Below are 15,672 nucleotides of genomic sequence, written 5' to 3'. Positions count from 1 at the left end.
GCTGAGGTGGGAGGATCACCTGAAGTCAGGAGTTCATGTTGGCCTGGCCAACATGGAGAAACCCTGTCTCTACTGAAAATACAACAAAAGTAGCCAGGCATGGTGGCAGATGCCTGTAATCCCAGCTGCTGGGGAGGCTGAGGCAGGAGAATTGCTTGAACCCAGTAGACAGAGTTTGCAGCGAGCCGAGATTGCACCACTGGACTGAGTGACAGAGTGAGACTCTGTCTCAAAAACAAGAAGAAGAAGGTATACAATTCCTAAGTGTGAAGATACCTAACAGAGCTTCATAGTATACGAGGCAAAAACTGACAAAACTAAATAGAGAAACAGACAAATCCATAATCACATTTTGGGTTTTTAACATTCCGCCCTCAGTCGTTCAAAGAAAAGTAGACCAAGAGAAGCAGTAAGCATACAGATGATGTGAAGGACGTTATCAAAAATTCAACTATTAAAGAGAACTGCACATTATACACACCAGATACATATTATTCTGAAATGTACATGAAATATTCATCAACAAAGACCATACACTGGGCTATGAAAAAGTCAAACATGCAACGCATTGAAATAATACAGAATATTCTACGACCAAAAATGAAACTATACTACACTTCAATAATAAAAAAGACATCTAGAAAATTTCCACAAGTTTTGAAATGAAGCCACATTCTACTAAATAACCCATAGCCAAAGAAGAAATCACAAGGGATAGCAGAAAACACATATGAAGTACAATAATGAATGTACAATATAACCAAATAACCAATATGCGCTAAAACAGTAATAAACGTGGAAGCCACAGTTTTAACTGCTTATGTCAGAGCACAAGCATATTTGTATCTTAAAATGAGAATGGAAAGATATACTTCCATGTGGAATTTCATTTTATAGCAACTGTGCTCCGAATGTTTCTGTGAATTGAGGAATATTTGTAAATCAAACTAAATAAAAAGGCACCTACTGAAAAGATCACTAGAGGGCACTATTATCTAACTTCCAGAGGAAAAAGCGTGTAGTGTGGATAACAAGAAATGTTACCTCTAAAACAGACTCAAGATGGCATTGAGATTTTATTCCTCTGTTTTATAGATGAGACAATTGATGTCCAAAGGGAAGAAATGGCTTGCTTAATTCATACAAACACTAGTTGTGGAGTCAGAACTAGAACCCAGTCTCCCCACTCGTTAGAGAAACACATCATGATTCTGCATAAAATCAGACAGACCCAGACTTTCCTATACATTTATGGCAAATGAGAGACTCTTTTCCACTGGGGTTGCCCAGCTACTGTAATGTATGCTTGGCATTGCTGGGTCTGCTGGATAGGGCTGGGCACTGGAGGAGTGTAGTCTATGGAGAAAGCCTGCCTGAGAGTGAAACTGTTATAGTGGAAGGTGTAAACCAGGAATGGGGACCAGGACTTGAGAGCATTTGAGCCAATAACCTGTGCCTGAAGCTACTGCCACCTCTTCAATGTTTCCACGATACAAGCTTGTAGATTTTCTTTTTATCTAAAGCTGGTGGGTATGGGGGTTTTCTGTCACTTGCATGCAAAATTTCTGAATATGCCAAGCATCTCTACTTTGCAGCAGGACCAACAGTATTCAAAATGCATGGTTTTATTTTGGACAAAGCCAAAAAAAGATTCCAGGAAACTCACCAGGACTGTTTGAGTGGTGATAAAGACATGAAGAGCTTCCCATGTTTTTTTTCCCTAGATCCTAAGTCATCAGTGTGATTGTTTTTCCTTGCTGACCTCATTGCATTCTTGGAAGGGTAAATTATTTCAAAGGAGACTATTAAGAAAATGTGTGTTATGTACTGGTAGAAAGTAGATGAAGGTTGTGTCATTTTCAGTACAATAGTGTCCTCACACTCTCCAGGGGCAGAATAGGGAGTGAACATGGCTTGCCTGAAAAGTTTATGTTCTTCGCTTTGATGTATATCACCTTATTTCAACCACATAGCAAATTGGCAAATAGTTCTCATGTCTGTTTCACAGATGATACAGAGACAAGGAGGCTATGCCACTTGTCTAAAGTCACCCAACTAGTATGTATATTAGGATTGGAACTCAGATCTACACTTTCACTTTTAGGCTAGAAATACTTGTATCCGGTCCCAATCCAGTGCTGATAAACATCCCAGGAACTTCAGAACACAACAATTTAGACTGAGACACTGGTTTTTAAACCACTTTCATTTGCCATGATGAAAGTGTAATGTATTAAAAGGGCATAAATGTGCAGTTTTTCAACACATTCACCACACTAGTTGATACGGCGTGGCTGGGGCCCCACCCAAATCTCATCTTGAATTCTATCTCCCATAATTCCCACATATTGTTGGAGGGACCTGGTGGGAGATCATTGAGTCATGGGGGCAGTTTCCCCCATACTGTTCTCATGGTAGTAATTAAGTCTCACGAGATCTGATGATTTTATAAGGGGCTTCCCCTTTGGCTTGATTCTCATTCTGTCTTTGCCTGCTGCCATGTAAGACATGCCTTTTGCCTTCTGCCATGATTGTGAGGCCTCCCTGGCTGTGTGGAACTGTGAATCCATTAAACCTCTTTTTCTCTATAAATTATCCACTCTCAGGTATGTCTTTATCAGCAGCGTGAAAACAGACTCCTAGTTTTTGCTCAGAAAAATTTGTTTTCTTCCTTCCTCCTTTCTGAACCATTTTGACCCACATTTTGCTTCTGTTTGAAGCATAACAAACCCAAAATGTGTAAATTGCCCTCATCTTAAGTGTATAGCCCAGTGATTTTTAAGCACCTTGATATGCATGAATCATCACCTAGATTATAAAACATGTCTAGCAACCTAGAAGTTTGTCTATTTATTACTTGTTCATTCCCATCCAGAGGTAACAACTAGTGGGACTTCAAAATTGTCACTTATTTTGTTCTTGAGCTTATAAATGAAATTGTACAGTACACATTCTTTATCTGGCTTCTTTCAACGTCTGAGAGATTCATCCCTTACGTTGTATGTAGCAGTTATCTATCATTATTATATAGTCCATTGGTTTGTTTAGTTTTTCTTTTTAGACAGAATCTTGTTCTGTCACCCAGGCTGCACAGCTCACTGCAACCTCCATTTCCTGGGCTCAAGTGATCCTCCCACCTCAGTTTTCCGAGTAGCTAGGACTGCTGGTGCACACCACCACAACTAGCTAATTTTGTTTTTTTCTTTTTTTGTAAAGATAGGGATCTGTGTTGCCCAGGCTGGTCTTGAATCCTTGGACTAAAGCCATCCTGTTGCCTTGGACTCCCAAAGTGCCGATTATGTGAGCCACTGCACCCAGCTTATTATTCTCTTGTAATGTATCTTCCATACTTACATTTGTAATGTTTCATTTCATAGACTATTGAGAGTGAAAACGGGCTTTAGGTATTATCTAGCCTATCTCAGCCTCTGCTTACCAAGAAAACACAATAGTGAGGAATGTATCTTTCTCAGCCAAGGTATGAGATACATTCTTTCCCAACCTTGGGAGGGTAGAGCCCTCATGAATGGGATTAGTGCCCTTATATAGGAAAGATACCAGAGAAACGGTCTGTCCAACACACGGGGCTGCAGCAAGACAACCATCTGCAAACCATGAAGAGAGCACTCACCAGGAACCCAATCTGCTCGTGCCTTGCTCTTGCACTTCCAGCCTCCCTAACAGTAACAAATGTCAGCTGTGTCTCTCTGTGGTGGTTATAGCAGCCTGAACTGAGACATCTTATACTTCTGTAAATATCACTTGGCATGTACTTCCAGAAGTGTTTATAGGGAATGTTAAATATTTATACAAAAGCGTAATGGGGAGAAGACAGCAGCTGATAGAACTCAGTGGCTTATCTCCAGGGAAAGCTGGGGAGGCTTACCCTAAACAAAAAGCTTATTGGCAGGACCTCTGAAAACCACACAACTGAGCAGCCTATTTACAGTTCTGAGAAGGACCCTCTCATCTAGCCAAGCTCTGAAAGGCCCTGGCACCACAGGCCCCCTTCCCCCTGGCCTCTTTACCCCATGTCAAGCACTACAGTAGCTTGAAGGACACTTACTTTCACGTTTTTTCTTCTTAAGACTTCAGGTCCCCGAGAAACCTTCCATCAACTCCTCAGAATATGGCCTAACCCACACCACATTCTGGATGTCCATGTCTCCTGGCTTTTTGTTTTGGATGGTAGTTTAGAAGGAGGCATCCAAGGCAATGGATTTTTCCCTCCATTTCTGAACTGGAAGGCTCCCAGACAGCCTCAGAGATAAGCCAAGCAGCAGAGGCATCCTGGGACCAGGAGGAAACCTCTTATTCACGCAGGGGACTAGGTGGGCAGAAAACTAGTCTTTCTGTTAGCAGCAGGTTAAATAACCATCAGCTGTATCTCAAGTTAGGCCCTGAAGGGCTGGGCTTGGCCACAGGTGTTTCTACCAAGGAGAAATCACTTTTTGCTTAAGATTTCTAGTTCTGTTCCTAAAATCCCAAATTCTCAGCTGTGTTCAGATGGTAAAGCTCATGAGTTGTGAGGCTTACCTTCTCTGTCCTGGAGAAAGACCGCTATCTGGTTTTTAATAAGACAAAATCTAGACATATCACATTAAACTTAAAAGCAAGTGTTGAGACTTCGTATTGATTTGTCCATAACTTAGGTAAAGAAAGTGGTCTAAGGCCTTATTATTCATGGGGTCAGCAAATCCACAGCATCAGCATCGCCTGGGAACTTGTTAGAAATGTGGGCCCAACCCTAGACTTACCAAGCCAGAATAACACCCCCAAGAGATTTGTATGTAGACTAGTTTGATAAGCACTGCCCGAGGAACATTCAGATAAAGAAACTAGAGCTCTGAGAAAAGTGTGTTGCTTAGATGAACATTATTTCATGAATTCTGTGTGTGGGGGTGAATAATGATCCAAAGACAAGGGTCGAAAACAGCTCTCTGCAGGTCTTGCTGACTCACAAAGTATCTCCTGCTTAGACTGCAGTGTGCACACAGCACCCAAGTTACTCAACATTCACTCACCATGTCCCCAAGTTCTTTCACCCCACAGGGGTTGAGAGCTACTAGGGAAGATAAGGCATCTGTTTGTCTTCATCACTATGCTTCTTTCTAGAAACATCTGAGGTCGCAACGATGAAAAAATAATTTCATAGTATCTGGGTTAATTACAAAAACAAAACTCTCCTACTATTTGTTTAATTGTGGAATTCACACACATACAATAGGTTTCTGAATGAATGCTAATTCCATTCTTTTATTTCCTCATACCACAGACATTTTAATTTATCTGCCTTTTTACAACCTGATTTACAAAAGCAAATTGCAAACGAAAACCAGGCATTCTTTAATCATCCAAAATGTATGTATAAAATATAGAACAAACCCTAGTGTTTAAACATAAACAGGGTTAGCTTAAGCAGCTTTATTGCAATCTCTTAAAGGTAGCATATTACAGTTTAAATATTTATGCTTGTAAAGGTCTGCATAATCTACAATACAGAGTTATTTCAGAAGCAGTTAGGACTTTAATTGAAAAAAAAACCAACAAAACTTCAACACAAAGCTGTAACAATTATCTAAAACTTATTTACAATTAAACATTTAGGGTTCCGATTCACAAAACTCAGTGCCTTTCATGATTTATGAGTTTTATAGAGAAAGTAAGCAGTATGTAGAATATTCCCCAGGTAAAATCTGGGGTGAATGGCTTTTAAAAGAAAGTCTATCAATATGCTTGCTAAAAACTAAAGAGTAACAAAACTGTATACAGCAGCAATCAGAGGAACAGGCCACAAGAGAAGCATGGATACCATTTTTGACAGAATTCGTTGTATGTATAGGAAGAAAAACGATTGACTCCCTGCCAACTTTGTTATTTAAAAAAAAAATTGTCCCCAATAATCACTAAATTGTGAATTCTGGGTGATAATTTCCTTTCTCCTTAGAGTTGTGTTTAAGCTTAATGCCTAAACCAGCAAATTTAAACAAAAGAAAAGTTCCTTTGATAACAGCCATCAGAGTTCAATGGCTATTTATTCAGAGGGGAAAGCTTGGGGCAAGCTGACCAAGGGGTTAGCTATTCCAACCACAAAAGAAACATCGTGGATAAGGTGCTAGAAACCCAAGATTACCCTGGAAGCACTTCAATGGATTCAAGTGTTTAATGTACACAACAAAGGAACTGACAGGAAATTATGGAAAGTGTTTTTAAAATAAAGAGAGAAATTACAGCAAATCAGGTCCCAGGTAGACTTTAAAAGAACAAAAATTTATAGTAAACATTTTAAACTCTGGAATGCAAGTATTGTACAATTACCAGTACATTTACAAAATTGCTTAGACAGTATTTGCTCCAGAGTAAGAATTTTAAAATGTACAAGCCGGTTCACAATGACTTTAGATTAATGTTATTAAAATACATTGTTAATCAAAAATACTTTACTATGTACATGTACACTGTATAAACTCTAGATTTACCTACCAAAGAAAACTTTAAGCAATTTCTGGCTCACTGGCCCAGAAAACAGTACAGTTCTATCATTTGGTCTTCATACCATACACAGAGGCTGAGAGGCATGGTACTGCAGCCAGCTCGTCAATACAACAGTGATGCATTTTTCTTTCTGTAGAACGTCTAGTTGGATGAGTCAGTTTTACTTCCACTATATTTTACTTTCCTAAATGCAGATCCAAGTAACTCTGGGCATTCACATAATTCATTTGCAATTTGGTTACACTTCAAAATAAGGCTATAATTCATTTCATCAGTTATGACACCGTCTTGCTTGTAGTCGGGATGGTTTGCGATAAACTCCCTCATCCATCTAGCAACTGTCATTAGTTCTCCTGTGGGAGTGAAAAAAAAATTAGAACCACATAACAGAAGTTTTTTTTTTTTTTTTTTTTTTAAATAAGTTGATTTAGTGGTCAGCATAAACACAATTCTGAAGAGAAATCAATATGTCCTTTCGGTGTAGCCACATGGCAGGGGGTGGGAACATCTTTCATAGCGCTTGAAGAACTCCTCCTGAGTAAGAATTTTAGGTTGCAGGCAGGCAATGAGAACACATACATCCGGTTTCTATGGTACCTGTTAGATGCCACCCATATGCTGACACTGCCAGCTCTTAAGGGACAGGAGCCAGCACATGTGTACAAGAGCATGTGTCCTCCCATTTGGCCAGAGGGCTAGGACTACAAATGCCAGTGTCATGAGACTGCCTCAGAGGACTGTAGGGTCCCTCGAGCGATCTTTGATCAGAGGTGGAGAGAATAAAGAACAGTAAGTAGAGTGAATGAAGAGGGAAATTGGCAGTATACCATTTGAGGGGTGAGCGGGGGGTTCTACGGCTTTCCTTTGTAACTCCAGAAAGTTTACAGAAGCCTTAAGTTAAATACAGATGCCATTACCATTATTATTGTCACTCTGTGAACTGCTGATGGCTCCTTTGTGCCAAGTACTGTGTTAGGCACTGTCAGCGTGAACTCCTCAAAGCTAACAAAGAAAGGGGATTCTCAGGAGCCTCATGGTATGTACGAAGGCAGGCTGAAGAACTGTTCAGCTTACTTAACTTACACAGTTCCTTAGCCCTATAAAAGAGCCCATGATGATTACAATCAATACAGTTGGATGTAAATGATAAGTAGGCAATCCACATGCCATTTCATCATCTAAGATGCCAGTGATTTTAAGATGCACCCCGATTTTATGAGCTAAGAAAAAAAGCACTGCTAATCTAAGTATGAGTGTCAAAGATTATAAGGTGAATACAATTGCAGAGATGTGAAAATGTGAAACAGTGTGCATGAATTGAATACGGCATTCTTTTACGACTACATTAAGACACTGAACATTCTAAGATAGTACCGTCCTGTCTATATTATGAGATTAAAAAATACAAAAGACTATCATACCAGATGCTCTCTTCTTAATTAGCTTTAGGTAGTTCAGAATACTACATCTGGTGTCCACATCTACTTCCATGTTTTCAAGGTAGGAGTTCAGAATTGGGATCAGTCCAGGAAACACACCTTCCTACAAGAAGCAGGACAGGTTATGAACTCCCTGCTGGGGGATGTGCACAGTGAGGCGTGCTGTACAGGGCCACTCTCCTACCTTCCCATTGATGATGGTGTCTATGCTCATGAGGGTGTACTCCTCTGCAGCAAGCTCCGTGCTGTTCTGGGCCTTGCCATAACCATCTACCACTGCGTTGCCACCTGCCAGAGAAGGGGGAGAGGGGAGCTTTGGCAGCTTGTTGCAGCATAAAGTGACCTCAGAAATCTAAGATAATGTAATACCTTTGCAAATGTCTTTCCTGAAATAAAACATTCCCTGCAAGACAGCGTCTCGTTTCTGTGCTTCCTTCATGTTCTCATCAACCTACGGGAGAAAAAGAATCACGATCAAGTCAAACACAGAAGTTGCAGCACCTTCCTCACTTGTGCAATGAGGACTCACTCCCTTAGGGATTCTACTTTCTGCTCAAATGCTTCCCAGTTGGAGGAACAGGCTTTTTATTTACATGTGGCCTGCGTCACTCAATCATGGATTGGCATGTGATTTTTTTAACCCATCAAGGAATTTTAAGAGAAACTTAACAAACCTAAAACTTATATTCATGTGAAATGTCTGCATTTCAAAGCACCTTTGTGACTGAGCCTTGCAATAAATATACAGTACTGGGAGGGCAGATGGCTGGTTCCCTTTATATAGCAGTGTCTCACCAGGGGTCCTAGGGTAATGAAGGCAGAAGGCAGGACTAGAACCCAGTTCTTTTTATTTATTTATTTATTTTGAGATGGAGTCTTGCTCTGTCGCACAGGCTGGAATGTGTTGCGCAATCTCGGCTCACTGCAACCCCTGCCTCCCAGGTTCAGGTGATTCTTCGTGCCTCAGCCTCCCAAGTAGCTAGGATTACAGGCACACGCCACCATGCCGGCTAATTTTTTTGTATTTTTAGTAAAGATGGGGTTTCACCATGTTGTCCAGGCTGGTCTCAAACTCCTGACCTCAAGTGATCCACCTGCCTTGGCCTCCCAAAGTGCTGGAATTACAGGCGTGAGCCATCACACTAGGCCTAGAACCCAGTTCTTCTAAGTTCAGTGCTCTTCCCCTGCTGCCTTGCCATTGGGGTTTTGCCTCCCCATTTTAGTGAGGAAAGGCAAAGACCATTCATAGGTTGTCATATCTGGAATAAGGTTACAGCCCTCCAGGGGGCAGATCACAACTTTTTGCCAACCTGGTGGCTCTGGCCATGTAGACTCACTCATGAGACTGAAAACTGTTTTATTTGTGAATTCTCTGTATCTCCAATGACTTTTTAAGCCCCTCAAAGCAGTATTACAACTTTTTAGTGGTAATCTCTTATGTTCTATAATGGAATCTTATGTGGGACCTTGATATATATAACAATGACTAGTTAGAGGGCCAGGCTGGCAGGGGACAGACGGTATACAAGTTCTCTTGATTACCAAGCCTCCTCCTGTATTCATTAAGAGGGGAATGCTATTGTTGTGGTTTCATTTTTTAAGAGACACACAGGACCATCTGAAGAATCGAGATACTCTAGGAGCATACTCAAATCAATAGTCTAAAATTCCACCATGGCTATGAACATCTGCTTTCATTTCTAATACCTGTTTCTTTTTCCCTTAGTCTTGAAAAAAGTTCATAATGACCACTGGTTTTAACGTCTGCTTTTATGACTTCCTTTCAAAGTGTATTTTACTTTGTTCTTTAGATTCTCAACTTTTTGTTAAGACATTTAAAGCTATACTTTTTCCTTAGAAACCAGCTCTGCCAGCATCCCACTGCCTTTCACTTTCCTACACAATCTGTAATTCTAGTTTTGGTTAATCTAAAACCTACTAGGAAAGACATTTTAAATTTCCAATGTTAAATTTCTCCATAATATCTCTTTAGTTGAATTTTAGTGGCAACGCATGCTTATTGTGTCTACTTTTGAGAAGTGAAGATTTTCTTTAATTTTTGTAAATCTTACTCAGGGCATTTGAAAAAAGATGTGGTATGAGACACGTAATACAGGCTATACAACCAAGCTTGTTAACATTTAATAAGCCATTTAATTCCCCCATGGCCTTTCCCATCCTTTATTATATGGCCTGTCAGTTACTGAGTAACATGCAAGATACTTGCTAAGTGGTTTACCTCCATTAATCCCACATGGGCTTACAACAGCCTCCTTATCTCCCTCTGGGATACAGGTGGGAAACTGAGGCACTGAGAATAAGTAACTTGCCCAAGTTAAAAGCCTAGTAAACAGTGCCAGGGATTTATGCCTTAGTTAACACATCGAAGCCACGTATTATTACCCATCACACTAAATTCTTTTCACGTTACATTTTATGGTACAAAAAGGACCACAGCTTTCACCTCATCTTGGAAGAATATATAAATCTGCTTTATCCCATTTATTACTTTCTACCTCATGTTTTGCCTGATACTGCTTTGCCATTCCTGCTATCCTTCCAAAAGGTCACTAGGCAGCTCCTGTCGGCATCTGTCCTTGTTCTAGGTGTATCTTACCAAACTTACACTGTGTTGTTGCTATTTTATATTATGTTTTAGCTGTTCAATAGGATAGAGTTTAGTCTATTCAAATCTTTTTTCATTTTATTTTCACCATTTTATGTTCGGTGAGCTATTGTTTCATCATTCCCCTGACCCCCACGCCCAATTCTGTGGCACTGAAATGTACTCACTGTTCATTTTACCACACTTTTAGCCAGCAAGTTTAGAAGTAATAAATCCTGTTTCTATACTATTCATAGTTTTCCTTACTTTTAAAGAGGTAGTTTTGAAATTATAACTTTGTCAAGTGCTAATGAGTATCTACCATTCATCTCCTTCCTTATCCCCTTACTAGGTGCGATGGTCTGAATCTCTGTGTTCCCTCAAATTCATACACTGAAACCTAAAGCCCGTTGTAACGGTATTAGAAGGCAGGGCCTTTGGGAGGTGATTACATCAGGAAGGCTCTATCCTCATAAATGGGATTAGTGCTCTCACAACAGAGACCCCTGAAGAGCCCCTTCCACCACGTACGAACCAGAGAGCAAGCTCTCGCCGGACACTGAAACTGCCGGTGACTTGATCGTGGACTTCCCACCTCCAGAACTGTGAGCAATACATTCCTGTTGTTTCTAAGCCACCCAGTGTATGGTATTTTTGTGACCACAGCCCAAACAAACTAAGACACTAGACAAGACTTCTAGCCCTAATTTGATCCATGCAGTTTTGTTAGAATCACGTGAAATTTAAAGAATAATTTGGCTGGGAAGATCATTCTGTGGTCGTTAATCATGTACCTCTCGAGATCCTGAAAACTTCTTTCCATCTAGCATTTAATGTTCCAAATGAGAAGTAATATCAGTTGATTTTTCCCCCTTGGCAGGTCTCTTCATTTTTTCTCCTGTCCAGACAGTTAATTTTCCCTTTGAGATTCATAAATGCCTACCTTTGAGTTCTTTAAATTACTTGTCTCATCCTTAACAGAGACTTATTAAGGAAAAATTCTATTATTTCTTTGATTACTGTATTTTATATCTTTCCTATATAAACTATCCTCCCCTTCTAAATTATTACACAAACATGGAATTTTCCAGAGCTTTCCATGCTTCAGGTTTTCCATAATTTCCATTTCTTCACCATCCTGCTGGGATTAATTTTAATTTGGTTTTCTAAATCACTGCCTTGGATATTCAATAATATCTGCTCTACTGGTGAATATACTCACCATTAAATAAGCACCACCTATAATGCTTATTTTATAAATGTGACTGAACTTTTGTAGAATTTGTCTGAGGCCACTAATTAGAATTCCTTTAAGAATTCTTTCCAGAGCTGAGCATGGTGTTTTGTGTCTTTAATTCCAGCTACCTGGAAGGCTGAGGCAGCAAAAGAAGGCTCATTTAAGCCCAGGAGTTCAAGACCAGGCTGAGCAACATAGTGAGCCCCTGTCTCTAAAACAGGTTTAAAATTTTTAAAAATAAAAAAAAATAATAAAAATTTAAAAAAAATTTTTAAATAGTAATTATTCCAGTTTCTTTTCTTTTCTTTTTTTCAAGAGATGGGATGTGGCAATGTTGTCGAAGCTGCACTGGAATTCCTGGATTCAAGCAAACCTCCTGCCTCAGCCTCCCAAGTAGCGGAGATTATAGGTGTGAGCTGGACCCAGTTTACTTCCTTGAAGTAACTAAATTTCACTGAACAGAATACACCCCTGCAGGACCAGCTGGGCCATTCTCTTTAAGGTGTTAATTATTCTCAATTTTCTGTTGTCTTCCAGGCATCTATTCTTACTTATAAGCAAAGGCTTAAGACTGGTAGCTTACATGGAATCTCTCTTAGATGGATTTGGTCTCCCCAATAGGTAGGCATGAGGAAATGTGGGCCCACAGAATTCTATGGGTGACCTTTGGTCTGGGTGTGAGGAGCAGGCATGGATGGGCTGACAGCTGAACTTCCTTCGGGGCTGTGGGGATGGGCAGAGGCTGGCAAACCCCTCGTGGAGGAGGGAGATACCCCAGGGGCAGATGCTGAGCTAAGCAGTTTCATTCCTGCTTCCATGTTTGCTGTGACAGGGCTGCCCTACTTCTCCATTCTCTGGCCCTAAAACCCTCAGTCAGGAACCCCTGTGGCAGGGCCCTCTCTGTTTAGCAGTTTTTCCCAGCCACTCTCTGCAAAGAGGACCCCGGCTCAGAAACCAAAGGTGTTCACCTCCTCAGCTATTGTCCCACAGCCTACAGCTCTGCTTCCTCGTCATCTAGAGTTGTTCTGCTGGCAAACGTCTCCAAGAAAGCTCATTTTCTTTTTATCTTTTTAGGGACTGATTAGCTCCTATTTGTTTTTCTGATAGTCCAATCCCATTCAAATTCTTTAGGAACATCTCAATTTCAGTTCTACTGAGGAGACTTTTCCCAGCATTCCAGCAGTTACGCTTTCCCTCCCCATCCTAATTTTAACATTATAATCAACCTGGGATTTTGCGGTGGTTGAAATCAATGTGTGGGACTACTTCCAGCCACCAATCACCTAGAATGGAAAGCATCTAGAAATTACGCTTAGGTTTAAGAGAAAAGAATAGGGCTGATGGAGAAACATTTTATTGCAAAGGGTAATTCTGAATGAAATCAGATTGGAAATAAATAGCATATATAAATAAATAAATATATCTACAGACAGATCTGTACCCATCATCATGAAGAAACGCATCCTTACCTTTGACAGTGGAATGAGAAAATCCAATTTGTAGGAAAGGATCACTCTGGTGAGCAGTACCACAAACACAACATAGGCAGAGTTCTCGAAGTCTGTTAATTGCACCTAGACAAGCAGAAGCCCAGAGAAGTTATAAACTAACTACACAAACATGCTCTTCCCTGACCCAGGCCCCTCCTCAGAACCTGTCATTCCCAAGCCATCTCCTAATTCCCCATCTGTGTCTGGAAGCCTTTTGCCTACATCTATTATCAGAAATCAACCCTCCTTAACTTGGACTGCACATACTTAATTTATATTTTATATTTAAGAGCCTTCTGATAGCAGCATCAGATGGGTGATGAACAGCTGGGGAAAGAGTACTTTTGAGTCAGTTCTTGCTGATGCATATGTCTTACCTCCATGGGTCGAAATTCCACTCTCCATCCAATGTCTGAGTTTGGAGGAGGGGGCTTAAATCTCATTGTCTGCCAATTTGTGGACTGAATATTCTATGATACAAAAGCAGAGAAGAAAACCAACTTTTCACACATCCAGGAAAATATTAAAGATGATGTGGTATTTAATTAGGAAAGAAGACTGCTCACTGTCCATTCCAAATTTCTTCAATTTACAAAGACAAAAAGGTACAATTTAAGATTTTCTTGGAGTGTGCTCATTTAGGAAAACAAAACAGTAAGCGTTTAACAAAAGACAGAGGCCCTAACCCTGCAAGCTTAATCCTACCCAGCTCCTACTCCCTACCTCCTACCTATGGGACAGCATCTGAAGAGCCACGGGGCCCCCACCTTCATCCCTGAGAGTACTAGGAGCCAGCCTGCTGTTCCAGGTGACACTGGACACTTTCACACAACAGTTGTTTCCTTTCTTCCTCTCCTCCCTTGGGAATGCTGCTGCTTCGATGACCCCAGAGCCTAAGAAGGGTAGCTGTTTCTCAAGACGTTGGGAGAGAATTCTTTCTTGGCCCTGACATCTTGGGACCCAATGGCAATACTGGAAGGATTTATATCTCCTTTTGTGAGTTTGGTGGGGAAAAAGGGGGATACAGATGGTATTACAAAAGGTATATATGTATGTCAATGTCTACATATAACATGACACAGAAATAAATCTATGAGAAGTCTATCTACTAGTAAAAAAAAGTTACGTGATATGTCTGAAGCACTGAAATAACTGATCAGGTTATTTTTTGCACAGTGTGTTTGAATTTTCACCACTAGGCAAATAAGAAAATACTGAACAAACAAACAAACAAACAAAATTAGAATCAGTGAGATAACCAGTAAGAATCATAAGAGTATTTGAAACCAATTTTTCATTTTCCAAGTTCTTTACTGCACTGGGTAAATGAAAGTCTTAAGAAATTTCTTTTGTATTCTTCACAGGTACAGAAAACTGCCTCCCCATCTTGGTTTGTGAAGTGAAATGCATTTAAAACAGGATTCCAGTCTCTCAGAAGTCAAAAAAATAAATAAATAAAAATAAAACCGAGGAGATACCTCAAAATGGTCAGACTCATTAGCATCATCCAGGTTTATTTTCTCTTCAAACAGCGTCAGTGGGTCTCTAATAAAGAGATGAGCAACATGCTGGGCCAGGAGATGATCAATGCCTGCAAAGAAAGATCATATGGGAACTCACTGCAAAGCGGGAGATACCACTTCCTCTTAGTCCAGAAAGATGACAGGATAGCTCAGGAAGTTTGAAGAAAGGGTGCCTAGAAGCTTAGGAAATAGCTGGTTTGATCAGTATCCTCACCTCGCCCAGTATTTTATACTGCAGACACTGGGGGAGTGTCAGCATTTTATTCACTACTTACACAATGCCTGCTGGGGCACTGGTGTGGACCTAGCCACAGACCTCCAAAGTAAGCTCCTTTTGCTAAAAGTCAAGAAGATCTCACAAGTATTTGGAATTTGAAACTTTAGGAACAAGCAGCCTCATAAGAAAAGTTAAAGACTTCACACTAAAAATAGAAACCAGACGAGGAGTCAGCAGAAAAGTCTAAAAGAGCTTTGAAGAACTAAAGGCGTACAATGAAACCCTGAAAGATGGAGTGGAAACTCACCTTCCTGCAACAGCTGTTCGTAGATCTCTTTATCTATCGTTAAGTCGATGTCATTGTATTTCTCACCACACTTAGATAAATAGCTGTCTATTGAGTCATATCGGGATTTACTGATCCTATAGTTATTGTTCTTCAATGGCTAAAGATTAAAAAATATATAAATGAGTATGCCATATAAAAGGAGTTGAAAATAAGCTAATTACATATATTTTTATATATGATAATTACATAAAAATCTCAACATAAGATACAGAAAAAAAATGTTAGTGAGCCCTAAAAAGTATTATTAAGGAAAATCATATTTTTAAAAATCTGAAGGCAATTAAGTACCCTTATTTTCTGGTATGATTTAAATATAC

The 15,672-nt window shown here is 40.1% G+C and overlaps 1 protein-coding gene across 2 annotated transcripts in view; it reads right to left on the bottom strand.

The window, feature by feature from the left end:
• Positions 1-5,224: 5,224 nt before the first annotated feature.
• Positions 5,225-15,672, bottom strand: part of GCLC (glutamate-cysteine ligase catalytic subunit) — a 50,601-nt gene continuing 40,153 nt past the window's right edge. For both annotated transcript variants that reach the window (XM_012441600.2, XM_012441601.2), the window contains 8 exons: positions 15,314-15,452; positions 14,745-14,857; positions 13,644-13,736; positions 13,246-13,350; positions 8,304-8,385; positions 8,119-8,222; positions 7,917-8,037; positions 5,225-6,848 (listed from right to left, as the gene is read on the bottom strand). In XM_012441600.2, the coding sequence (XP_012297023.1) occupies positions 6,637-6,848; positions 7,917-8,037; positions 8,119-8,222; positions 8,304-8,385; positions 13,246-13,350; positions 13,644-13,736; positions 14,745-14,857; positions 15,314-15,452 (969 nt within the window). In that variant the 3' untranslated portion in view covers positions 5,225-6,636. The remainder of the gene's footprint in view (positions 6,849-7,916; positions 8,038-8,118; positions 8,223-8,303; positions 8,386-13,245; positions 13,351-13,643; positions 13,737-14,744; positions 14,858-15,313; positions 15,453-15,672) is intronic.

The sequence above is a fragment of the Aotus nancymaae genome, unplaced genomic scaffold, assembly GCF_030222135.1.
Source record: "Aotus nancymaae isolate 86718 unplaced genomic scaffold, 86718_ANA_hifiasm-v0.15.2.pri h1tg000040l, whole genome shotgun sequence".
Classification (NCBI taxonomy): domain Eukaryota; kingdom Metazoa; phylum Chordata; class Mammalia; order Primates; family Aotidae; genus Aotus; species Aotus nancymaae.
The sequence above is the reverse complement of the archived record's forward strand: the minus strand, read 5'-3'. Positions and strand labels throughout refer to the sequence as shown.